The 21,975-nt window shown below is 62.0% G+C and overlaps 1 protein-coding gene and 1 long non-coding RNA gene across 5 annotated transcripts in view; both read left to right on the forward strand.

Annotated features, from left to right (window-relative positions):
- Nucleotides 1-21,934, forward strand: part of MACROD1 (mono-ADP ribosylhydrolase 1) — a 140,865-nt gene extending 118,931 nt beyond the window's left edge. The window contains exons 4-11 of one of the 3 annotated variants that reach the window (XM_036926725.2): nt 8,288-8,317; nt 19,950-20,066; nt 20,533-20,654; nt 20,779-20,809; nt 20,998-21,071; nt 21,438-21,519; nt 21,607-21,643; nt 21,799-21,934. In XM_036926725.2, the coding sequence (XP_036782620.1) occupies nt 8,288-8,317; nt 19,950-20,066; nt 20,533-20,654; nt 20,779-20,809; nt 20,998-21,071; nt 21,438-21,519; nt 21,607-21,611 (461 nt within the window). In that variant the 3' untranslated portion in view covers nt 21,612-21,643; nt 21,799-21,934. The remainder of the gene's footprint in view (nt 1-8,287; nt 8,318-19,949; nt 20,067-20,532; nt 20,655-20,778; nt 20,810-20,997; nt 21,072-21,437; nt 21,520-21,606; nt 21,644-21,798) is intronic. The other 2 variants (XM_036926716.2, XM_057506957.1) reach the window with 2 other exon arrangements.
- Nucleotides 8,328-16,916, forward strand: LOC118932903 (uncharacterized). 2 transcript variants are annotated; one of them, XR_008999154.1, is made up of 4 exons: nt 8,328-10,855; nt 12,035-12,152; nt 12,372-13,104; nt 13,609-16,916. It is a non-coding gene; the product is annotated as an uncharacterized LOC118932903 (long non-coding RNA). The 2 variants fall into 2 exon arrangements; XR_005032944.2 differs by lacking the exon at nt 13,609-16,916 and having other exon boundaries at nt 8,330-10,855; nt 12,372-13,496.
- Nucleotides 21,935-21,975: the final 41 nt, after the last annotated feature.

The raw sequence follows: 21,975 nt of genomic DNA on the forward strand, positions 1-21,975 counted from the left end.
CGCCGGCTGGCTGGGGCCCAAGCCATCTCTGGTAATTGGGTTTTAGGGATGCTCTTGGTTATGCTAATGGTGGGGCGCTGAACGCCTGCCCCCTGGCTCCTGGGGGAGGGGAGGCCCAGGCAGCTGGAGGCCCTTTGAAATCAGACTACCTGATTCAAACCCCAGCTCCTCTACTGCCCAGCTGCGTGACATTGGGCAAATCACTCAGCCTCTCTGAGCCTCTATTTCCTCATCCGTAAGGTGGGAAAAATAATAGGACCTTCTCATTAAACTCTCAGGGGAGAGAAAAATGAAATGAAAGAATCCACCAGAAACACTTGGCCCAATGCCTGGCACAGAAAATTTGCCGGATAAATATATTATTAGCTATTTTTTGTTTTTGTTTAAAGTCTAAAAGGTCCTGCAGGAAAGTATGAACGGGCTGACTCTGCATGATGCTAATGGGTGACTCGCCTGTCTTTCGCTTTTCGCCTGGGCATGTTATCCAATTTAGGGCAACGAACATGGATTTCTTGCATAACAAAATATCAGAACATGGAAGGTGCCTGGGGACGGGTTTTGGAGAGTGGGAGTTGAGGGGTTTGGGGTTCCAACAGTTTGGAGTCCAGGCTGGGGGTGGCTGGCTGAGAGGCTGGGTCTCCAGGGGCAGAGCCCAAGGAACCCAGGAAAGAGGGACCCAGGAGAGGCCAAGGCTGGCAGGAGCCTCAGCCAAGTCACCTGTCCTGAGCTGAAATGGCTGAGTGGGTGGCTTGTATAGGGAGAGGCAGGGGCCTGAGACGCCTGGGGTGGACCAGGGAATGGGACCGGAGCCCAGACAGATGTGGGGGACGGGGCAGTGGAGAGCAGCAAGGCATCGGGCAGGATTGAGATGGGAGGCAGAGGAAATGGGGTCTGGCAAAGGGCCAGTAGGGGGAGACCCTGTAAGAGGGACCCAGCTGGGTACAACTGCCAACAGATTTAAGGAATCACAAGGCTCTGCTCAAAGAAGATGGGGTGAGGGGCCCAGTACTGGAGGGAAACAGGTCAAATCTGGCTGAGCAGGATGCTCCCTGGTCCAGGCTGCAGAGTCACACCGGTGGGATTCAAATCCTGTTTCTACTACCCTAAGCTGTATGGCCTCAGGCCAGGCACTTATCCCAGCCTCAGTTTCCCCATCTGTAAGACGGAGCCCTTCATTCAGCAGGGTCCCCGTGGCTCTCCCTAGGAAGCTGCTGAGCAAACCTTGATGAGAACAAGCTGTTGTTTTTATTTTTGTTATTAATCCAACCTGCCGGCAGGCTAACCTCACCCTCCTCCCTGGCTGCCCAGACGGATCTGGGGGACCTCTCTGCCAGGGACCCCAGCTGCCGTGCCCATCGCCACCATGAAGCTCTGTGAGGCCGTAACACTTTTGCAGGCATTTTAAACTTCATCATCTAGGCCCCATAAAGGGCCTCCCGCCCCCAACAGATGAGGAAACCGAGGTCCCAGGGGGTGGACAGCTGGCCCAAGGTCATCACAGCTGTGGGCTTCAGGACCCCGCCTTGCAAATCACAAGCACAGTGGCCCCTCCTGCGAAGGGCTGTGGCTTCAAATCACATCACCTCTCTGGGCCTCAGTGTCCCCATCTGTCAACAGGGCGGGAAGGGGTACATGTACACATGTACACACACGTTAGGAGGATCAGCCGAAGTCCCATAAGAAAGCCTGCAGTCGGTGCCAATAAATGTGTGCTGCTCTCCCCCCATAAGGCCCCCGCCCGTCCCCAAGCCTGGGAATGTCCAGTAAGCTTCATGCTTTCCACTGGGCCACCCCACTTCGGAGGACAGTGACCTTGGCCTGGGGGGGACAGAGCTTGTCAAACATAGCAACTGTTCTCCCAGCTTGAGATGCCTTTGAAGTCTCTTGTTTTATCTTCAAAAATTCAGCACATTTCATTTTATTCCATCTGTGGGGCATTTCTAATCTAAAACATGTTTTAAACGACTCACCCTTAAGTAACACGGATACCCGCTGCAGGCCTGCGGGAAGGGCAGGGGGGCAATGGTGTTGATTTCCTGAGAACAAAGCCCACTCCCCTAAACCTCCTGGTGGGGCTGCCAGCCAGCCAGTGGTCAGCCAATCAAGTGTCCCCATGGGCATCAGGCACTGAGCCCTTCTCTGGGGTGCTGATGAGCCGTGGGGGCTCCGCCAGCGGGGAGAGGCAGGCTAGGAACGGGCGGCTGCAGTGCTAAGGGCTGGGACGGGGGATGCACAGGCATGGGGAGTAGAAAGGAGGCTTCTGCTCCGGGGCGGGGTCTGGGAAGGCGTCACCCGGGCAGCATGCTGGCCAGCCCCGCTCCCATCGCCCCTGACCTCCTCTCCTACTCCTCTCCCTCCACTCATTCTGCTTCAGCCACAAAGCTGCCTCACTGTGCCTCAGGACCTTTGCACATTTCTGCCTGAGCGTGCTCCCCACAGCCGCTCCCACTGGTCAGCAGGTCCTGGACTCCTCCCCGCCAGCCGTGTCCACCCGCCCACCACTCTCCTCCCTTTCATCCCCATCACAACCGCTGACCCTAGTGGTGATTCTTGCTCAGGTTCCCTCTTGTTCTATTACTGTTCCTTGCCCGTGTCTCTGCTGAGTGATGAGCTCCGTGCCAGCAACCTTGCCTCTCTCTGTCCCAGGGCCTGGCACATAGTAGGAGCTGGGTTTGCATACTTGTCACATGATAGAAAGCTGAGATCTAGCCGGACAGGGTGGAGGAAAGCATGCCTGGCTGAGGGGCTGGCTGATCTGGGGGAGCAGCCCGCACTGCCCAGCCTGGCTGGCGGCCTCCCACACAGCTGCGGCCAAGAGGAGGTATCTGAGCAGCGCGCAGGGGCCTGAGACAGCGGCGGCCTCTGGAAGCAGGCAGATGGGCCGGGCCTGCCTCAAAGTCACCGCTGTGCCGCTCCCCCAGCCTCTCTCTGGCCCAGTAACCTGCTCAACGCTTTCCCCGGGTCACTGGGTCTCCTCTCTGGTGGCCCAGCCCCCGCCCAGAGCCCCCGCTCCCCCCTGAGTGCGCCCCCACCACCGCGCCCGCCGCCGCTGCAGGATTTAGTCTCCGTCAGGGAGAAGCCCAGGCAGCGCCTACACCACCACCTCCTGCTGCTGCCCTTGGGCCAGCCCAGGTCCTGCCTCCTGAGGGACCCCAGGGTGGGCTCTCCTGCAAGGCCTGGTGAACACGAGCCTGGGCTTCAGAGCCAGGCATACCTGCAGGCGGCCTAGCTGAGTACCGCTGGGCACAATCCGTGACCTGGCGGATTCATTTATGGACACCTGGTCTGTGCTGGGCTCTGTGCTTCAAGCTGGGAACACAAGTTGTGGATGAGACCTGCAGGGCTGGGGGCAGGGCCGTGAGGTAGGCACTTGACTTGGGAGGTGAGGATGCAGGAGGCAGTGATTCATGGCCCTTGAGGGAGTGCAACCAGGGACCAGCTCCAGACCAGGGGAGATGGGTGTGCTCCTCAAGCTGGCTCTTAGGGTCAGGGTCTCTTCCAGGCAGAGGTACCAGCCCATGCTAAGGCCCTGGGGCTGGAGGAAATGGGGCAAGTTTGAGGACCTGGGGTGTGGCAGAGGGAGAGATGAAGGGGAATGGGGAGAAAGATGAGGGCACAAGTGAGCAGGGCCCACAGGCCTGGGCATGCTAAGGGCTAGTTCTTTATTCTGAGGGTAAAGGGGAGCTTTGGGAGGGTTTAAGCAGGAAGCAGGGGTGAAACAGGAGATTTTTCAGTGTGGGAAGATCATTCCCATGGTTCAGCTCTCTAGTCTGTAAAATGGGTGAGTGAGAGTGTCTTCCACGCTGGCTGGGACTGAGCGGGTCCCTGCGAGTGAGGACCCCTTACCCGGCCTAGGCCCAGGCGCTTCTGCCACTGTGGGTGGGGCCTTCCCCTAGAAAACAACATTAAAACCTGATTTTATGACTTTGTTGGCATGAAAGGTGAGTATATTAACGTTATGTATTAAAAACTTTTCTTCAACCTAAAAGTTCTTTTTTTTCTTCTGGTTTCAAAAGATACTATATTTCATAAGTCCTAAAAAAGTATTATGGGCCCAGGCGCAGGCCCACAGCACCCTGCCTGAGCCGAGAGAGAGTGGGGCCATTCTTTTAGTGAGGTGCTGCCTGGAGGGCAGCAGGGGGTGAGCAGTGGGGGGCCGCCAGAAGAGCAAGGGGAGTCCGGGTACCCCGGAGCCCCTGCCCCTGAGCCAGCTCCCGTCCCACCACCTGGCTCAACCTGATTCTAGTCTCGTTAGTCCCCCCGCAGCCCACGGAGTCAGATAAAGCCAATCTTGTCCTTCCCCAGCACAAACACCCCCGCAGCCCCTCGGCCATCCAGGGACATGCTCGGCCTCCTTGGGCCCATTACAGGGCCTGCCCTGGCCTGTGCAGTGACCCCTCCCTGCCTTGAAGGTGTGTGTCCCCCTTCCTCAAGTCTCAGCTCCATTGCCACCTCCTCTGTGAAGCCCTCCCGGTTTCCAGACTTCCCCAAGCCTTGTACCTCCCTCACCTGTCATGGCATTTACATGCTCCCCTACTGGCCCCAGTACTGGAGCTCCCCAGGCCCCCGACTGTGCCATGTTTGTCTCTAGATGCTTGGTGGCACCTGGCACCCAGTTGGCACCCAGTTAAAATGTTTTGTGTAAAGAGTGAAGAAGGGTCTGGCTGGGCCCACTTTTGCCCCAGGGCCTCCTCCAACCTGTAGCGACAGGGGCCAAGTGCTCAGGGCCTGGCCCTTGCCCTTTCACTGGGCCGTGGCCACGTGCCAGCCCTAAAGCAGGCCGGGAGCTGGGATGCACACTGGGCAGCTGCCCACCCCCACCTGGGACAGCAGGGCTAGGACAGGGGAAGGGCTGGGCCGGCGGGGTCCACCCTGGGCCTGGGAAGGTATAGGGTGGGCACAGGGCTGCATGGGGACTTGGGGGAGTGCATGCATGAGCAGTGGGGTGGGGGCGGGGTCCCCGGGATCCCCTGCCCCTGGCCTGGTGGCCTCTGTTGGGACCGAGGACTTGGCAGGGACTAGCGTTGAGGGGTGTGGACCTAGTTTCTACCACAAGGTCACAGCCCAGCGCTGAGCCTCAGAGCCCGTTAATCAAGTCCAGTAGAGCATGGCGCACGCACGTCCACGGGGACGCGGCAGGGCGGCCCACCTTGCTCTGCAGGGATCAGCCCACAGGCGGACTTGCTGGCAGGCTGCGGAAAAGGCCCCCCCAGCCACCAAGGCACACACTCCGCCCCAGGAGCCCAGGCCCCCGCCAGAGCCAGGACAGCCCCATCCCCTCCCCAGGCCTGGGCAAGGCCTGGGCCCCACTCAGCCCCTCAGGAGCCCAAAGACCCCTGCTTGGCCAGGGCAGGTTTCGGTCCCTTGGGTGGGCTGGGTCACCAAGCCTGGTTTGGACTGAAGTCCAGAGTTTGTCCTCATGTCACTGGACCACTCACCCGTCACCACACCTCAGCAGGAAGGCGTCAGGGACCCGCTCAGGCCGAAAGAGCCTGCAGGGGTTAATAGTGTGGGTGCTGGCAACCAGCCACCCTGGCTCAAACCCCTCTCCACTCCCAAGTCTCTCCATGGGCCTGAAAAATGGGCTAATGATCATTTGTCAGTTGGAGCCTCAAACCAGTCTGAGGGGAGCAGGGCACGGGGGCAGCAGAGTCGGGGGGTGCTGTTGACCAAAGAGCAGCGTCCAGCCCTCGGGGAGGAGGGAAGCGCGGCCGGAACTCCGCGCCGGAGAGGCTGAGCAGCCCCACTCAGGGCCTGCCCGCTGCTGTCCTTGGCGCCGCTCCCCTTTGTGGGTGTTGTCCCCAAGCCATTCCCCAGCAGCCTGGCCCAGCTGTGAGGGTCTCGGCAGTCTTACGGGAGCATCCGGTGGCCAGGCCCCCGAGGAGAGGGTCAGACAGGGGCCGGGAGCTAAGAGGAGCAGAGGGTCTGGGTCCAGACCACCTGTGGGCCTGCTGGGCAAGGCAGGCTAGGGGAATGGGAAGACCCTGCAGACCAGCTTCCCAGCCCACCCTCTGAGCCTGGGGACGGCCAGTGACCAGGTCTTCGCTGTGTACCAAGTCTGAGCTTCCAGCCCCAGCCCCACCTGCCTCTCCCACCTGTTGCTGCCAACACGCCTGGCCGGCCTCTCCCCCACTCAGCCTGGTGAAATCCCTCCTCAGCCCCTGGATGTTTCTGGCCTGGTGGACTTGTGGCCGGTGCCCCCCTGGGCAGGCTCACACACGGTGGGGTTTTGGGGGTGCCAGGAAGGCGTGGGGTTGGCATCTCTTTTTAACGGGGGCCTGAAGAACAGCAGGTCAGTGCACCCTCCCCTCCCACCCCTCTGAGGCACACTGCCAACCCCTTTGGCATGGAGCCCTGTGAGCAGGAACCAGCTCATTTGTGGCGAGTGTTAATTAAGAGAGAGGTGATGCGGGGAGGTGGGGAAGGGCCTTGGAGGGCAGCTTCTGACAACACCAGGACTGCCCGAGGACCGAGGGGGCTACCCTCCAACCCGAGGTGCCCGATCTCCCTGCTGGCTCTGGGGCAGAGCTCTCCAGCTGTCTAGCCCCTCGTCTCTGCAGTCAGACTTGCTGGGGTTGGGGGGTGGGTCAGGACTGCATCTGAAGGGCCTGCTGTGTGCCCCACTGCCAGTGTGGAAGAGCCGGCACCAGCCTCCCTGTGCCAGTCCCTTGGGCAGCGTGCCTTGCGGTCAGCCTGCTTTGTGGCTTGACTGTGGAGTCAGACAGACCCAGGTCCTGTACTATTACCACCAATGTGCAGCCCACTCTCTGGGCCTCAGCTTCCTTATCTGCAAAACAGGAGCAATAACACCTCCCTTTTGGCTTTGTTACGATAGTAAATAGGATCATTTGTGCTCTCAGTCTATGCCTGGCAAATAAACAGTCCTTGCTCATGGGGCAGAGGCCACGTCCAGAACCGCTGGGGGCCCATCCTGGGCCTGCCTGGGGGTCCACCTTGGTCCGTCGCAGGCCCTCACTCCGGCTCCTGCTCCCAGCAGCTCTCCTCTTGCGTCCCTGCGGCCCGGCACTCTGCTCTGGGAGCACCCAGCCGCTCCTCGCCTCTCCATCTTAATTAGCTGCTTGTATTAATCTCACAAGTAACGTGGCAACTTGCAGCCCTGGGTTTTCAGGCTGTGGAATTAATTATTCCCCAAGCAAAGAGCTGTCAGCTCTGGAAGACCAGCCACTCGGAGCCACTGACACCACTTAGCAGCACCCACAGGTTCCACAGGGCAGCCCAGGCCTGCAGCCTGGTCATCCTGGAAGTGGCCCCAGTCCTGGCCTGGGCTCTGGTCCGTGTCCCCCTCATACACAGGAGCTGCGACAGGACCTGGGGAGGTAGGGTAGGTGCCAGGGCCATGTAGGAGCGGAAGGCCCTGCCTGGGAGCCAGGCCTCCTTGGGCTGGGGGGGCCGAGGCCCAGCTGGTCCCTGACCTGGGCAGCCCCCAGGCTGGGGAAGGCACCTGCCCGTCTTACCCATCACTTCTGATCAGCAGCTGTGCGGCCAGAAGCTGGAGCCCAGGCTGAGGGGCGGTGTTGGCCGGCACAGCCCTGACAGGCCCCGGAGAAGCCGCTGGCTTCCCTGTGCCGGCACATCAGCCCTGTGGAGAGGAGTGAGGCCAGCCGGCCAGGCAGAGAGAGACGGATAGGGCAGCCCCAGCAGCCGGCCGCCCAGCGCCAGGCTGCAGGCCAGAGAGGGGGCATGGGGCTGGAGCTCAGGACCCTCTCTTTCCCTTGATCTTCACACCAACCCTGTGGTGTGGCCTGTTCCCCCTGGGGAAACTGAGGCACAGAGCAGGGGGCTCAAGCCACCCATCTGTTGAACCCAGTGCCCTGGCCCCTCACTGCACCGCCCCTGGATGGCATCCTGCATCACACATGGTCCCTGCTGTCACTGTCATGTTAGGCGCCCCCGGCCCTGGTTTCCCAGTCCCCCCACCCACATACACATTCATTCCCCAGGGCACTTGGCAGCTGCAGGCACACGTTTGCATCCTAGTGGCTTCCGGTCTGTGCCCCTCCACAGCTGGGGAGCCCCAAGGGCAGGGACAGGCTGCACTCTGCACCAGGCCAGCCACTCTAGACCCCTCAGGCAGCTGCTGCCCCACCCCCAGCACCCTACAAAGCCCAGGCCCACTGGGAAGTCCCAGCTCCACCCCTCAGAGGAGACCCAGGGACCTGGGCCGCCACCAGACCCAGCTGCCCGCCCTGCACCGCCCATCCCCTCACAGTGCTGCCCTGCCCGCCACCCCTCCCAACTAACCAGCCTTTGTCTTTCTCTTTTGCAGCCAACAGCTCCCTGCTGGGAGGCGGCGGCGGTAAGTGGGCCCTTGCTGCGGCCTGGGGGCACAGGGCTGGCTGGGGCTGGGTGGGGCTCTTCCCTCTCGCCCTTCTTTTCTGCCTCCCACCTCCCAGCCCTGCCCGGCCATCACTGAGATAAAACGGGACACCCGGATGGCAGGCCGGGCTCCTTCACTGCTGGTGTCCCCACCCTCTGAACAGAGGATCCTGGTCTGTAACTGGGGTTTGGGGGACACTTGAAGTTTAGAAGGGGCTGAGCCTGGGATTAGGGGTGCAGGAAAGCACTGCCCTGCCCCCACCCACCTGACCTCAGCAACCCCTGTACCCACTTGTCAGGACGCAGTTATCTGCTCTGCCCTGAAACCTTGCAGGGCAGCTCGGCCGCCAGGGCCAGGCCTGGGAGCAGGGCCTGGCGGAGTGGGGTCAGGGAGAGCTCCGCCAGCCAGTCAGCCCCAAGAATGTTGGTGCGTTAACCACCAGGAACCAGCGGCTCCTGCGGGGCCAGGTGGGCAGGTTGGAGGTCCGAGTGGGGCAGGCTGCCAGGGGTCCAGGCCAAGGTAAGCAGGTACCTGGGGGGCTGCCTCGCCGCACTGCCCAGGCCGACCACAGCTGTGCCTCGGCCCGCCTGCTGCTGCTGTCGGCACAGGCAGCCAGATGATTGGTGAGCCGGGGGCCAGGGGTTAATGCGCCGTCGGATAAATCCCGGGCCATGTTTACGGCAGTGGTGGCGGGGACCAGGCCAGGTTTTAAAAGGGGGAAAAATAAAAGGGGCAGGAAGGTCAGGAATAAATAAGAGCAGCACTAAGAGCTGTCAGTGACCGGCCAGGATGCAGGACTGGGGGTCTGTTTGTGGCCAGAGATGTTTTCCCTCCCACCCGCCTCTGTTTCTCCTCCAGCTCTCCCTGTGAAGGTCACGGCCATCCCAGCTGCCTCACACAATGAGGGGCTTCACTGGGGCTGGGGGCCCGCAGACAGTGGGCCATGAATCTTACAGGTGGCTGGGGACCTACTGGGTCACGGTTAGGACCGTGGCCTTGGCTGTGAGGTGAGAGCCCAGGCAGAGTGCTGAGCAGAAGAGGGGTGATGGCCTGACTCAGGATCTAGACGGCCCACACCTTTCTGTGCACCTCTTCTGTGACCCTCTTCTGAAGTCTGTCCTTTGGAGACCTCGGGGGCCCTAGTTAATGTAGCACCTGCCCTGCCCTGCCCGCTGCCGCCCTCCCCGTGTCTCTTCACTCACCGCCCAGTGACTGAGCCCCTGCCACAAGCTGGGCCTTGAGCTGGGTGCCAGGGCAGATCTGCCGGGCAGCAGAGGGGGCTGGCACCTGCCCTGCCAGAGCCCCCAGGCCACATTACACAGGGGGGTCTGCGCGCTGCGGGTGGGACACGAAGGCCCAGTGGGAGCCCAGTGAAGAGCCCTGAGCGCTCCAGTGAGAGCGGCGGGGCGTCCTGGGCAGGGGGAGCAGCACGGGCAAAGGCCTGAATCGAGGGGGATGTGGGGTTTTGGGGAGACACAGAAGATCCAAGCGGCCGGAGGCCAGCCGGGAAGAGGGGAGGTGGAAGATGCTGCAGGCGCCAGAGAGCCTTCAGCTCCAGAAGACAAAGGTGCACAGAAAGGTGTGGGCCGTCTAGATCCTGAGTCAGGCCATCACCCCTCTTCTGCTCAGCACTCTGCCTGGGCTCTCACCTCACAGCCAAGGCCACGGTCCTTACCATGACCCAGCAGGTCCCCAGCCACCTGTAAGATTCATGGCCGCTGCTCATCCCCGTCACTCTGCAGCAGCCACACCGACCTCCTTGCAGTTCCGGGAACAGATCTGGCCCGCTCCCGCCTCAGGGCCTGTGTGTTGTCTGTTCCCTCTGCCTGGAATGCTCTTCCAGATGCCATGTGGCTGCTCCCTTCACCTCTTACGGGGTTCACTGGCATGCCGCCTTCTCAGTGAGGCTCCCCCTGGCCCCTAATTGAAGCTGCCGCTGCTTGGCCCTGGCCCAGCCACCCTGCACCCCCCGGAGCCCTCACCCCGCTCTTGGTTTTTCTTGTCCTCAGGGTGCCTCTCTCCCAAGGTGCCATATAATTCACTTATTTATCATGTTCATCACTTGTCTGTCTCCCCCTGAGAACAGGGCTCCACAGGGCATCACTGCATCACCAGTCCCTACAGCTGGGTCTGGCATATGTAGTAGGTGCTCAACAAATGGTTATTGAATGACTGAATGAGGCACAGGTAAAAGCAGGGACCACCCTTTGTGTTAAGGGCTTTGCTGACGAGTGCGGTGGGCGCCAGTGAGGTTTGGCAGGGCAGGAGCCGCTCATGCATGGCCAGGCTGCATGGAGGCACAGCGGGGCCCTTCCAGCTTCCCTCCCCGCGGGACTGAGGGGAAGAGGCTGCTGGAGCAGGCCCCAGGCACGGCCTGACCGACGCAGAGATGGATGGGGTGGGCCGGGACCCAGGAGGAAGCGGGCCCGCAGTCCAGCCTTTTAACGCGGCCGAGATTTATGGAGCCATCGAAAGTGCTCACCGGGGCTGTCACTCTGCTAATGTGATTGGAACAAGGTGGAGATGGCGCGGGGGGGGGACCGTGGTGGGGGCGAAGCTGGCCTGGTGGGGGCCTGGTGCCTGCCTAGGGCCGAAATGGATACAGGCCCAAGCACCTGATGTGCTCTGTGTTCACACCTGCATGGGTGGGGGGCTCCAGCAGGATACCCAGGGACTGGCAGCCCAGGTTGCCCGCTTCACTCTGCCCAGGTGGACCCCAGTCTTTCCATAGGGTTCCTGAGGTTCCTCCCTCTTTTCCTGAGTCCAACCCCACAGGGCTTCTGGCTTCTGACCACCCTCACCCTCCTATTTCCACCTATTTACCTACCCACACACCCATCTCTCTACCCATCAACCACCCACCTGTCCATCTACCCACCCATCCGCCCACCTACCCACCCACCCTTCTAGCATTTAACAAGCATTAGTCTGCTGGTGCGCTCGGCCCGCCCCGGCCATGCCGTTTGAACTGGACCAGTTGGCCATAACCGCTGTGCCAGCCCTCTCCCCTGCTCTGTGGCTTTTCCTAGCGCTGATCCCCTATAAAGTCCTATGTTTTCCAGTCTTATTGCCTGTCTTCCTGGGGGCAGAGTTCTAGGTGATTCCCAGCCCCTAGAATAGCCACTGGTTGCATCCTCTGGGTGCTGGGCCTGCCCTGGGAGCTGGGACACAGGTCTAACAGTCCTGTTCTGGGGGGTGCAGCAGGCAATAAAACAGAGAGGGCTGGAGCAGCTATGGCTTAGAAGAGGGCCCCAGAAGGCGCCCGGGGCCTGGCCTGCAGGGCTTTGGTGCAGCAAACCCAAGTTTTTCCTGGGAGTGTGTGGTTCAGGGTGCGAGAGGACCACAGACCCCGGGGAGCAGAGGGAGTCTGATGGGCACGCCCGACCTCAGTGAGCACCCCCAGGGGCTGCTGGGGCCAAAGGGCTTAACCCAAAGGGCCCGGGGCTCCTGGGCCTGCGGCACTCCGGGGCTGGGTCCCCACCAGGCCCTGAGAGCAAGGTGGGTGGTTCCGGCAACACAGTGAGTCTTAGGGAAGCCCTCTTCCTCCCCATTGCTTTCAAGGACTCTCTTTGAGTGCATGTGTGTGTGCACGTGTGTGCACGTGTGTGTGTGTGTGTGTGTGTGTGTGTGTGTGTTTGGGCTGAGGAGGTCGGTGAATGCCAAACACTAGGACTCAGGGCTTGGCTCTGCCCTCAGAGAACTAGGAGGATTCCCAGAAGAGGGGGCATTTGACTTGGACCCTGAAGGCTGAGTAGGAGTTTGGCAGGAACAGCGGGAGGAAGAGGCCCACCAGATGGAGGGCCCAGTGTCTGAGGTGAGGAGACTTGCAGGGGCTGGAGCAGCACCCAGCGTCGCAGCCAGGCCCTGAGACCCTACCAGGCCCACTCCTGCCCACTCGTCTCCCTCCTGGAGAGATTTTTACTGGCTCAATAAAAAAAAAGCAAAAACTCCTATTGTATGGTAAGAAGGGAGGCGGGCCCTAAATCAGGATGGAATCGACAGGGCCCAGACGCGTGTCTCTCCTGTTTATTAGGACTGAAATGTTTACTCGGCGATAAGGAGCCGGCTTTCTCGTGGAGATTTGTGCGCTCTTTTTCAATTACCCCTCGTCTTTCTCTGCCACTTTTGCACTAAAGGGATAATAAATGTATCGGAGCGTTTCAATTATTCATCTAAATCATGACTTCGCCTGCCACGGCCAGCTTTAGTGACAGATTAATTCAGGGCCGCCTTCCTCTGCTTGCGTGGCCGCCATCTCTGCCCCTGCCTGGCCAGCTTCCCAAAGGGCTGGCCTGAGGGGTGGCCAGGCTGGGGTCAGGCAGGGCCCTGGCAGGCACAGGCAGGCAGGGCAGCATGGAGCCTGTCCCCACACATGCACTGATAGGGCACTCCTGCTCATCCGGAGGCCAGCAGCCCCACCCAAACCTACCAGTGGGGGTGCCACTCCCTGCCCTCCTGCTTTGTCGGCTCTGCACAGCCCCTGCTTCCTGCCCACGTGGCTGGTATGTCTCGTACACCTGGTGTCCCAAGTTGCTCGCTCCTGAGAGAAGCCAGGGTGGCTCAGGTTCTGCCACAGCCCTCTTCTGGCACAGGGCCTTTGCACATGCTGCTCCTGTGCCCAAGGGCTCCTGTGCCCTCCCACCACAACCTTCCCTCCTACCTGTCTCAATGCCAGGGCCACCTCTCCAACCACTGTTCCATTTTCTGAGGGCTTGCCATGTCCCCAGCACTATCCTGGACCCTGGGACCCAGCAGACCCTGCCCTGGTGGGCCAGCATTGTCACCCTTAATAATCAGATTCCCATTTGTGTGGTCATTGAAGTACCAACTGCCTCCCCATCAGCCTCCCCTCCTAAGGGACATACACTTGGCATCTGTCCATCTCCTGGCAAAGCAGAGGCACTCCTTACAGACCTGCTTCTGGACCAGCTGTGCCCAGGGGCCCCTATGCCCCCAGCTGAGGCACCTGTGTGCGTGTGCACCCATCCCTGCCCAACCCAGGGTGGTCCCTCACAGCTACCACCTGCCACCCTGGGCCCACCCTCTGCTCTCTTCATGCACAAACCCAGGGCCCCGGGGGCGGGCACTCTCTTCTCGCTCTGTCACTTTCTCGGTCTCTGCCTCCCACGCGCTTGCTCTCCCCCGTTCCTCTCTCACGCTCTCCGGCGTGTGTGCTCTCTCCGGTCCCCATTCCCTCTTGCTCGCTCTTCTTTCTCCATCTCATTCTCTCCTTTTCTTTGCTGCTCTTGCTCCCTCCCCTCCGCTCATAGACAGACAGGCCTGGGAGGATCAGCGAGGCCTCTGAGTACGCAGGCCCTGACGTCTGCCCAGTTTGCGTGCCGTCCTGCGTGGTCCTGCCCCGGCACTATCTCCCATCGCCTAGCACCGCTAATCCGTGACCGCTTCCCGTGGTTGCCAGGAAAAGGCTCGCTCTGCCTGCTTCGAATAGCCGTGGCCTGGCACAGTGGGCAGATAACGTGGCCTCCGTGGCCCTCTCCAGGCCACGCTGTGTGTGGCAGGGCCCAGCCCAGCCTGGGCTGGGCCCAGAGGAAGCAGGCAGCCCCAAGGAGCTGACCAGCAGCCCAAAAACTCATCTTGGACGCCACTGTGTGCCAGCTCAGGGTGGGTGGGTGTACGGGGCAGAGTGTGGCTGGGACCCTCTGACCTGGAGTTGTCTGGGGCTGGGGGACGTGCTGCAGCAGAGAAAGGAGGGCATTCCAGGATGGGGGCATAGCCAAAGCCCCCAGTGGCCAGCTCAGACCACGCTCCTCCCCTGCTCAAAACCTCCCACTGCGATGGAACCCATTCCTGGCTCCTCACCACTGCCCACCAGTCCTGCGGACACGGCCCTCCGCTCCCAGCTTCCTCCTGGACTCACCCCCCTGCCTGCTGAGCCCTCTGCCTGTCCCCGCCCTCCCCAGCTTCGGGGTGGGCCTTCCTAACCGTGCGATCGTGCCCACAGCCTCCCACCTCCCTTCCCTCTAGTCCGGCTCTATTTTCTGCCTTTTCAGGGCTTGCAGTGACAGTAGGGTGTCCCCTCCCTCACACAGAGCCTGGCACCAGGCGGGCCCCTCCCCTCTGTTGAATGCGTTTATGGTTACAGCCAGGTGGGAGGGACCGGAGGCTGGACCATCATCAGAGGAGGAGGCTGGAGGAGCCCCAGCTTTGTCAGGGGTTGAGGACTTTATTTCAAGGACCATGGGAGCCATGGAGGTTTTATGAGCAAGGGAGTGATGTGCCAGCCCCAAATAAAGGTACTGGGCCAACCCTGAGAGGATGGTTGTGGTGCCAATGGCACCCCAATGTCCCGACCGCTCTCCGCACAGATGCCAGGGCCCTGCCAAGCCTCTCCCTGCGGGAGTTTGGAGGCCCTCACTGCAGCGCTATGGGTACACCGTTAGCTCCATTCTGTAGACAGAGAAACTGAGGGCCAGGTCCTGGGGCTGAGCCGTGCTCCCACCTGCACCCCCACCCCCAGTTGCCCATCCCTGCACTGGAGGATAAGGGGACACAGTCCCCCAACAGGCCCATGCCCCACCCCCAGTGGGCTAGATGCTGCCAAGCCCCTGCAGGCAGCTGCCACGGGGATTTCTAATAACGGGAGTGATTTTTGCATGATGAATGAGGCGCTGCCGTTGTGTACATAATGAAGCCCTAATGTTTTCAAATCCCCATTTAAGGAGCTGATCTCACCCTGTAATGAATTTCAGATCACATTGCCGATCTACTGTCCATCTATCTTCTCCCTGGGGCACCCACCCACCTTGGCACAGTGACAGTGGGGCCTGGTGAGGGTGGGATCTGCATCCCCCAAAGGGCCGAGCCCAAGCCCAGCACAGAGCTGGGGCTGGCATGTTTGTTGATTGCATGAGTGAGGGTGTGGGTAGAGGCAGAGGTGGTTCTGGCAGTGGAGCGTCACTGGGGTCAGTCAGGGCCCGGAAGGAGGATGGAGAACAGAGATGGAGAGTGTGGGGTGCACCGAGAGAGAAGGGGGTCCAAGGCCCCTGGGGTGGGTCATTTGTCCAGGCTTTATGGCTGAGCCTGCTCTCTGCAGGGCTGCAGCTGCTCAGGCGTCTGTCCTGTCCTGGCTGGTACCTTCCCCAGGGACTCAGTTTCTCCATCTGCCCAGTGGAGCTTGGCTCCTTCAGCCCTGGCATTAGGCATTTCCATGCAGGTGGCCAGAGCCGGGGCTTGAGCAGTGCCCTCTACCCCAGCCCCTCAGGCCTCTGCCCACACAGCCCATGGCTAGCCTCGGTCTCCCCATCTGTAAAACAGGGTGACCCTGTGATAAAGCACAGGCCGCTCTGGGGCAGCTCCTCCCTGCTCTTGCTCCATTCTCTGTGCTTGTGCCAGCGAGGTGGGAGGTGCTCTTACTGACCTTGTACAGATGAGGAAACTGAGGCACAGAGCGGTGAAGTGACGCAGCCAAGAGTTGGGGGGGCTGGGGGCAGGGCTTGGGTCTCATGGCCCCAGGTGTGCTCTGTCACTGCAAGCCAGGCCTCCTCACAGACCCAGTGAGCTCCGTTCAGAGGCTGAGACCCAGGGCCTGTCCTCTCCCTCCCTGCTCTGGGGCCCACGGGTGCCCAGAAAGGGCAGGCAAGGCTGAAGGCCGCCCAGTCAGGGCCTGCCAGTGGCTTTGTCCCGTGGCCTTCAGCACTGCTCCTGTGAGGCGGGGCTAGGGGAGCAGCTCCCGGCCCCAGTTCCCTCTAACTGATATCACAGACACGCTGCTCATCACTCCGGCCTGCCCTCTCCCATCCTCCAGGCCACTTCTTAGCAGATCTCAGCCCTCCTCACAGCTCTTGGAAGCCAGTCCTGAAGCTCAGAGAGGTTAAGTGACTTGCCTAAAGCCACCAGCAGGGTGGTGGGCAGGATTTCTCAGACAAAAAAATCCCAGTAGGGGGCACACAGCGGGCCAGACCCACAAGACAGTGGGGTTGGAGTAGAGGGACAGGCCGCCCAGGGCTGGTCAGGGTCTCCTGCCCTGAGGGCACCATGGCCCCGTCGCCCCCAGGCCACAAGCCTCCTTGTGTTCCTATAAATAATTAATTAGTCCCTGCTTACTTGTTTGTTTAGCATGAGGAGTGCTCCCCCACTGAGATGCATTTATTGCTGAATAAATTTAAATATCTAATCTTCCCTTCATGAATATTACAGCACCCTAAATAGCGGCCAACGTTTCCTAAGCGCCTTGGCAAATGCCCCCCCGCAGGAGCCTGCCAGCCTTCCGCCCCTGCTGGCTCTGAGCCGGCCCTGGCCCCAGCCCCTGCCCTTCCTGTGCCCTCCCCTTCCCAGACCTGCCAGGAGGGCCCTGGAGACTGTGCCCCTGGAGACTGTGTGGAGTGTGCAGGCCACGCTGCTGGCAGGAGGGCTGGGGTGGGCTCCCAGCAGGGGTGGCTGGGTGTAATGGGGGAAGCACCTGGGACCAGGGCAGAGGGTCAGGGCTGGGGCAGAGAGAGGGCAGACAGGGCCCCCAAACAGCAGCAGCGTCAGAGGAGCTCAGGAGGGACACAGGGGAGGTCGGAGGAGCAGAAGGACTGGGAGACAGGGTCTCCAGGACAGCCCTGCTAGGCGCAGGGGGCCAAACCGCTGGGCAGCCCGAGGTGCCCAGAGTCCCTCTGCTGCCAGGGGGATGCCTGGTGGTGCGGCGGACAGGAGCCCGGCTGCTGGCACTGGCCGTGAGCAGGGGTGTGGAGACAGCAGACAGAGCAACATCTTCCCCAGGTGTCTGTGTGAGGAGGGCGCCCAGGAGCCAGCCAGCCAGGGTGGGAGGGAGGTCCAGGGAGGGGAGCATTCGTCCGGGACCTGGTAGGAAGGCACTGAGGCGGGCCCCACCACCCACATGGGCTCAGTCTTCTGGGGAGACCCCAGGTTTTCTGCTGACTTGGAGTGAGGTGGGGGTTGAGTTGGAGATTGAGGTTTGTTCAATGTGGCTGAGGGGCCCAGGAAGGGGACTGAAGGTCAACTAGTAAGAACTGGGGACAGCCCCCTCCTACCAGGCAGCCCCAGGGTAGGGTGCAGAGTGGGGAGGAGGGGAATGTCCCTTGTATGGGACCTAGGAAGCTGCCTCCTGTGGTCTCCAGGGGCTCGGCTTGACCCAGCATAAAAGCCAGGACAGGGTCTGGGGGTCAGAGCCAGGGGAGCCATGGGTACTGTAAACACAGGAAAGGTCAGCCCTTTGGGCCTCTAAGGACAGCAGGGCTGGATCCCCTCTGGCAGTCAGGGATGGTAGAGCAGCAAGGTTGGTGTGTGGACAGGGAGGGGCCGGCAGGAGGTGGCCAGGCATCTGAGTCCCCGCATGCTGGGGCTAGTCTGTCTGGTGTGCTGCTGGGAAGGTGGGGCCGGTTGTTTCCGGGGCCTTCCCTCATCTCTGCTTTGGGCAACTGCTCCCCTGGGTACCTGCACTGCAGTCACATGGCCCGGGCCCGGCCTGGGTGCTGCTCCGGATGCTGCAGCCCAAAGCCTCTGCGAGCTGCACTTCCTCCCTCCACCTCCCACCTCATGCCCCCACATTAGCCCCAAAGGCCTGGCTGCAGGCCTGTCCACTTCTGCAGGAAACATTAAGTCCCTGAAACACAGCTCTCAATGAGCTGCACTTCCGCACAGCCCCCACAGCGGGCCAAGGTCGCCTGCAGGGCGGACAGCACTGAGCAAATGGCAGGCAGCTGTTACCGAGTGCCTGACACCAGAGGCCCCCAGGGGACACATCTCTGTGCTCGCCCCCTTATGCCCTGAACACCCTGAGCACACCCTGCCTGGACACCTGCCTCCCATCACAGCCTCAGGTATGCACATGTGGAACACGTGCCCATAGTAATAGTCCTGATAACAGCCAGTGGGCACGTGGCCTGCCCTCATGCCATGCACCAGCTTAAGCACGTCACAGGAATCCTTTGCTTAATCCTTCCAACAGCCGTATAAGGTGGGTGTCCATGCTTATCACATTTACTTGTGGGATATTCAAGTCCAGAGAATTTAACTGATGTGCCCTGGGTCAAATCTGTGTGACTAGCTGAGCTAGGATTGGAACCCTGGATGCCCGGCTCCACAGCCCCTGTGGTTGCACCCTGGGGGCCAGGTGATCAGTTGACAGCCCCACCCACAGCAGACACCCTGCACAGGCTGTACAGCCACCATGCAGCACCTGGCCCCTCAGCTCAGGGGCTCTCTGCCCCCTCCCCCAGGGCTGCAGCTGCACAGGAGAGGCAGGGCAGGGGCCCAGTCCCAGAGCCCCTCCCAGGGTCCCCCCAATTCCTCTGCCTCTTCCACACCCACCCCTGGGACACTCTGGGAAATCGCCTGGTGCCAGTTACCAGTGAAGTGGCAAAATTAGGTTTAATTGGGCCCAATACGGCACAAAAGAAAAAAGAAGGGGGCAGGCCAGCTGGTGCCACCAAACCTGTGCCAAGACGTTGGGGGTAGGGCTGTGCCTCGATTTGCGCATCTGTAAAATGGAGAAATGGTGGTCCTTTCCTGCTGCTGTTCATTGTAAGGGCCAGCAGGCAGCTGGTGCCCAAAGGATTCCCTGGCACAGACCTGGGGTGTGATGGGAGCCAGCGATCTGCCAGAGGTGGGCTATGTTCTTCCGGCCTGGATGCCAACTCCTCCCCTCAGGAGGGGTCACTGTCCCTATTTTCCAGATGAGGCAATAGATGCTCGGAGGGGGAAAGGACATGCCAGTGTGCCCCACTGGCACAGCCGGTCTTGACCTCGCCTCTCCCTCGAGAGCCAATCAGGCGGCGGCGCCGGGCTAGGTCGCGCTGAAAGAGCGCCTCCTCCGCGCCTCCCACCGCGCGCCGCTTGTTTATCTGGGCCCGGGTCCCTAGGGTCGCTGGCGAGGCCCCCGAGCCGCCCTCGGATAAACAAGCCCAGGCCTGGCCCCAGTGAAGCCGGATGCGCTAACAAGGCGGCTCGTTAACGATCAGGGAGGGGCGCGCGCTGCAGCCACCAGAGCGGCCAGGAGCCACGACCAGGTGCATCTCCGCACGCGGCGCCGGGAAGGGCCTGAAAGACCCCGGAGCAAGGCCCAGACCGGATCTGCCATTTGTAAGCAGGTGGCCTCAAGTTCCTCATCTGTAAAGCGGGTCCGAGGGCTTGCCGCGGCCCCGAGAGGCCTCGCCTTGGGAGGCAGGCCTTGAGGATGGGTGCGCAGGGCCGGTTGGCGGTCCCGGGCTCCTCGGGCCGGGGCGTCCACTAGCTGCGGGTCCCGCGGTGCGTCCGGGCCAGAGCCGGGAGGGCGTACTTCCCCCTTACGGGGCACGGTTGGCCAGGACGCCACCGTCTCGGATCCGTCCTCGCCAGGGGAGGCCCTGGCCGCTCGGCCAGGAAAGAACAGGGTGGGCGGGGCGCGCCCCCTGCCGGCCGCCCCGCGCCGCTTCACCCCAGCGGGCCCGCTGCGGCCTTGCCGGCGCCTCGGCTTCTGCAGGTGTGAAACAAAAGGGGCGGAGGGTGAGGGGAGATGCAGAGGCTGCGGAAGAAAGGTGCGGGGCAGGGTGAGTCTGGGCACGGCGTAGGGGATGGCGGGTATTCCGTCCGCGGGCCTCAGCCTTCTCTGTAAAACGGGCTCTGGCGTGGCGCGGAGGCCCCGCGGCTCACTGCCCCTCCCCTGCAGTGGACGGCTGCATTCACCGGGCCGCCGGACCCCTGCTCACCGACGAGTGCCGGACCCTGCAGAGCTGCGAGACCGGCAAGGCCAAGATCACCGGCGGCTATCGGCTGCCGGCCAAATGTGAGTCCCACACCTCCACTCTCGTGGGGCGCAGACAGGACACCTTGTGTACGGGGGGATTAGGAGAGCAGCCCCACAGAATATCTGAAGGCCTCCTTAGCCCCTCCTGGCACACCTGGGAAGCAGGTGGCGGGGAGGATATGCGTGGAGGCTGGGAAGAGGCAGGACCTGAAGGGAGCGGAACAGATGAGAGGGCAGCGCCTTTGCGGACCCACTCGCGCCCCTTGTCTCAGCCGGGGCCATACAGATGTGGGGAGGGGACCCGCGCGGGCCTGTGGTCTGTCGAGGTGTGCATTTGGGTTGGAGGGAACACTGTACGCCAACATGGGTGGAGTCCTGCCCGGGGAGTCTCAGAACTTGGGGGAGAAGGCCTGTTTCTTGTTCCCTCCGGGGCCCAGGTCGGCAGGGGGAGAAAGCCGAGGGCCGCGTGGACACCCCGGCCGGTCTGACCCGTCGCCTCCCACAGATGTCATCCACACGGTGGGGCCCATCGCCCACGGAGAGCCTAGCGCCAGCCAGGCGGCCGAACTCCGCAGCTGCTACCTAAACAGCCTCGACCTGCTGCTGGAGCACCGGCTCCGCTCGGCGGTGAGAGGCGCCTGGCGTCTGGCGGCAGGGGCGGCTGGGAGCCGGGGAAGACAGGCGGGCGGGAGGGGCCGGGGCGGAGAGTGACACCGTCCCCCCTTCCCTCTCCCCCCAACCCCCGCCCCAGGCGTTCCCCTGCATCTCCACTGGCGTGTTTGGTGAGTGGGTCAGGGAGCTGGAGGACGGGGGCGGGGAGTGGGCGGGCCCAGACGCAGGGAGGGGCCCGGGCGCTCCTGACAGTGGGCGGGGCCTGGGGCGGGGCGTGTGACCGGTCCGCGGAAATTGGGCGGGGCGCGGGGCGCCCTGAGCTGGGGTCTCATTCCCGCCGCTCCCGGTCCCCACTCAGGCTACCCCAATGAAGCAGCGGCTGACGTAGTGCTGGCTGCGCTGCGTGAGTGGCTGGAGCAGCACAAGGACAAGGTGAGGCCTGGGCGAAGCCCAGGGGACCGGATGGGGTGGGACGACCGGGTGCATCTCGGCCCTGCTAACCAGCCCCACTAGTCAAAACTGGGAGCAGGGGTGCAGAGGACCCACCCCATGGGGCTCTGGCCGCGCAAGCCCTCTGCGTCTCCTTCCCTCCCGCGGCGGCGAGAAGGGTATGGCAGAGTGGACGCCGCGAACCCCTTGTGCAAAAGGTGCATTCTGAGCCTTAAACCGAGTCCATGAGCACCTCAAGGGCAAGGCAGGTGGAAGGAAGCCTGCAGGGGCAGGGGCATTGGTAAGACAGAAGAGCCGGGAGCCAGCGTGTGGGTGGCCCCTACACGGGCTGAGCTGCCTCTGGTGCAGGTGGACAGGCTGATTATCTGTGTGTTCCTGGAGAAGGACGAAAACGTCTACCGCCAACGGCTGCCCCACTACTTCCCCGTGGGTACGTACTCCACGGTGCCTATGCCCCTGCCAGCCCCTGCCGCTCCCCCGTGCACGAGGCAGGTTCTCACTGTTCTCTGCCTTCCAGCCTGACGGCACCCTGCCCCCCACCCTGACCAGGACTGGTAAGCAGGGCCTGGCGTGCTGTGTGGCTGTCCACTAACACCTGCCCACCTGCCGCCCCACTCACCCCCACGCAGGGAAGCCAGGGAAGCAGCCTGGGAGGCTGGGGGAGCTCACAGCCCACCACACCCTCTGACTTTCTCTGCCCTGCCCGCAGACTTGCCTGGGCCTGCTGGACCTCAATCTCAGCTCTAAGGTCGCTGAAACCTGCAGGTGGGCCTGAGACCAGCCACCTCATTCTTTCCCCCAGCCCCCTGCCCCTCAGAGGCCTCCTAATAAAGACCACTCTTGTAGCTCCTGCAGTCCAAGCTCTGGCTGGGGGTGAGGGAGGCAG

Source organism: Manis pentadactyla, chromosome 9 (genome assembly GCF_030020395.1).
Source record: "Manis pentadactyla isolate mManPen7 chromosome 9, mManPen7.hap1, whole genome shotgun sequence".
NCBI lineage: Eukaryota > Metazoa > Chordata > Mammalia > Pholidota > Manidae > Manis > Manis pentadactyla.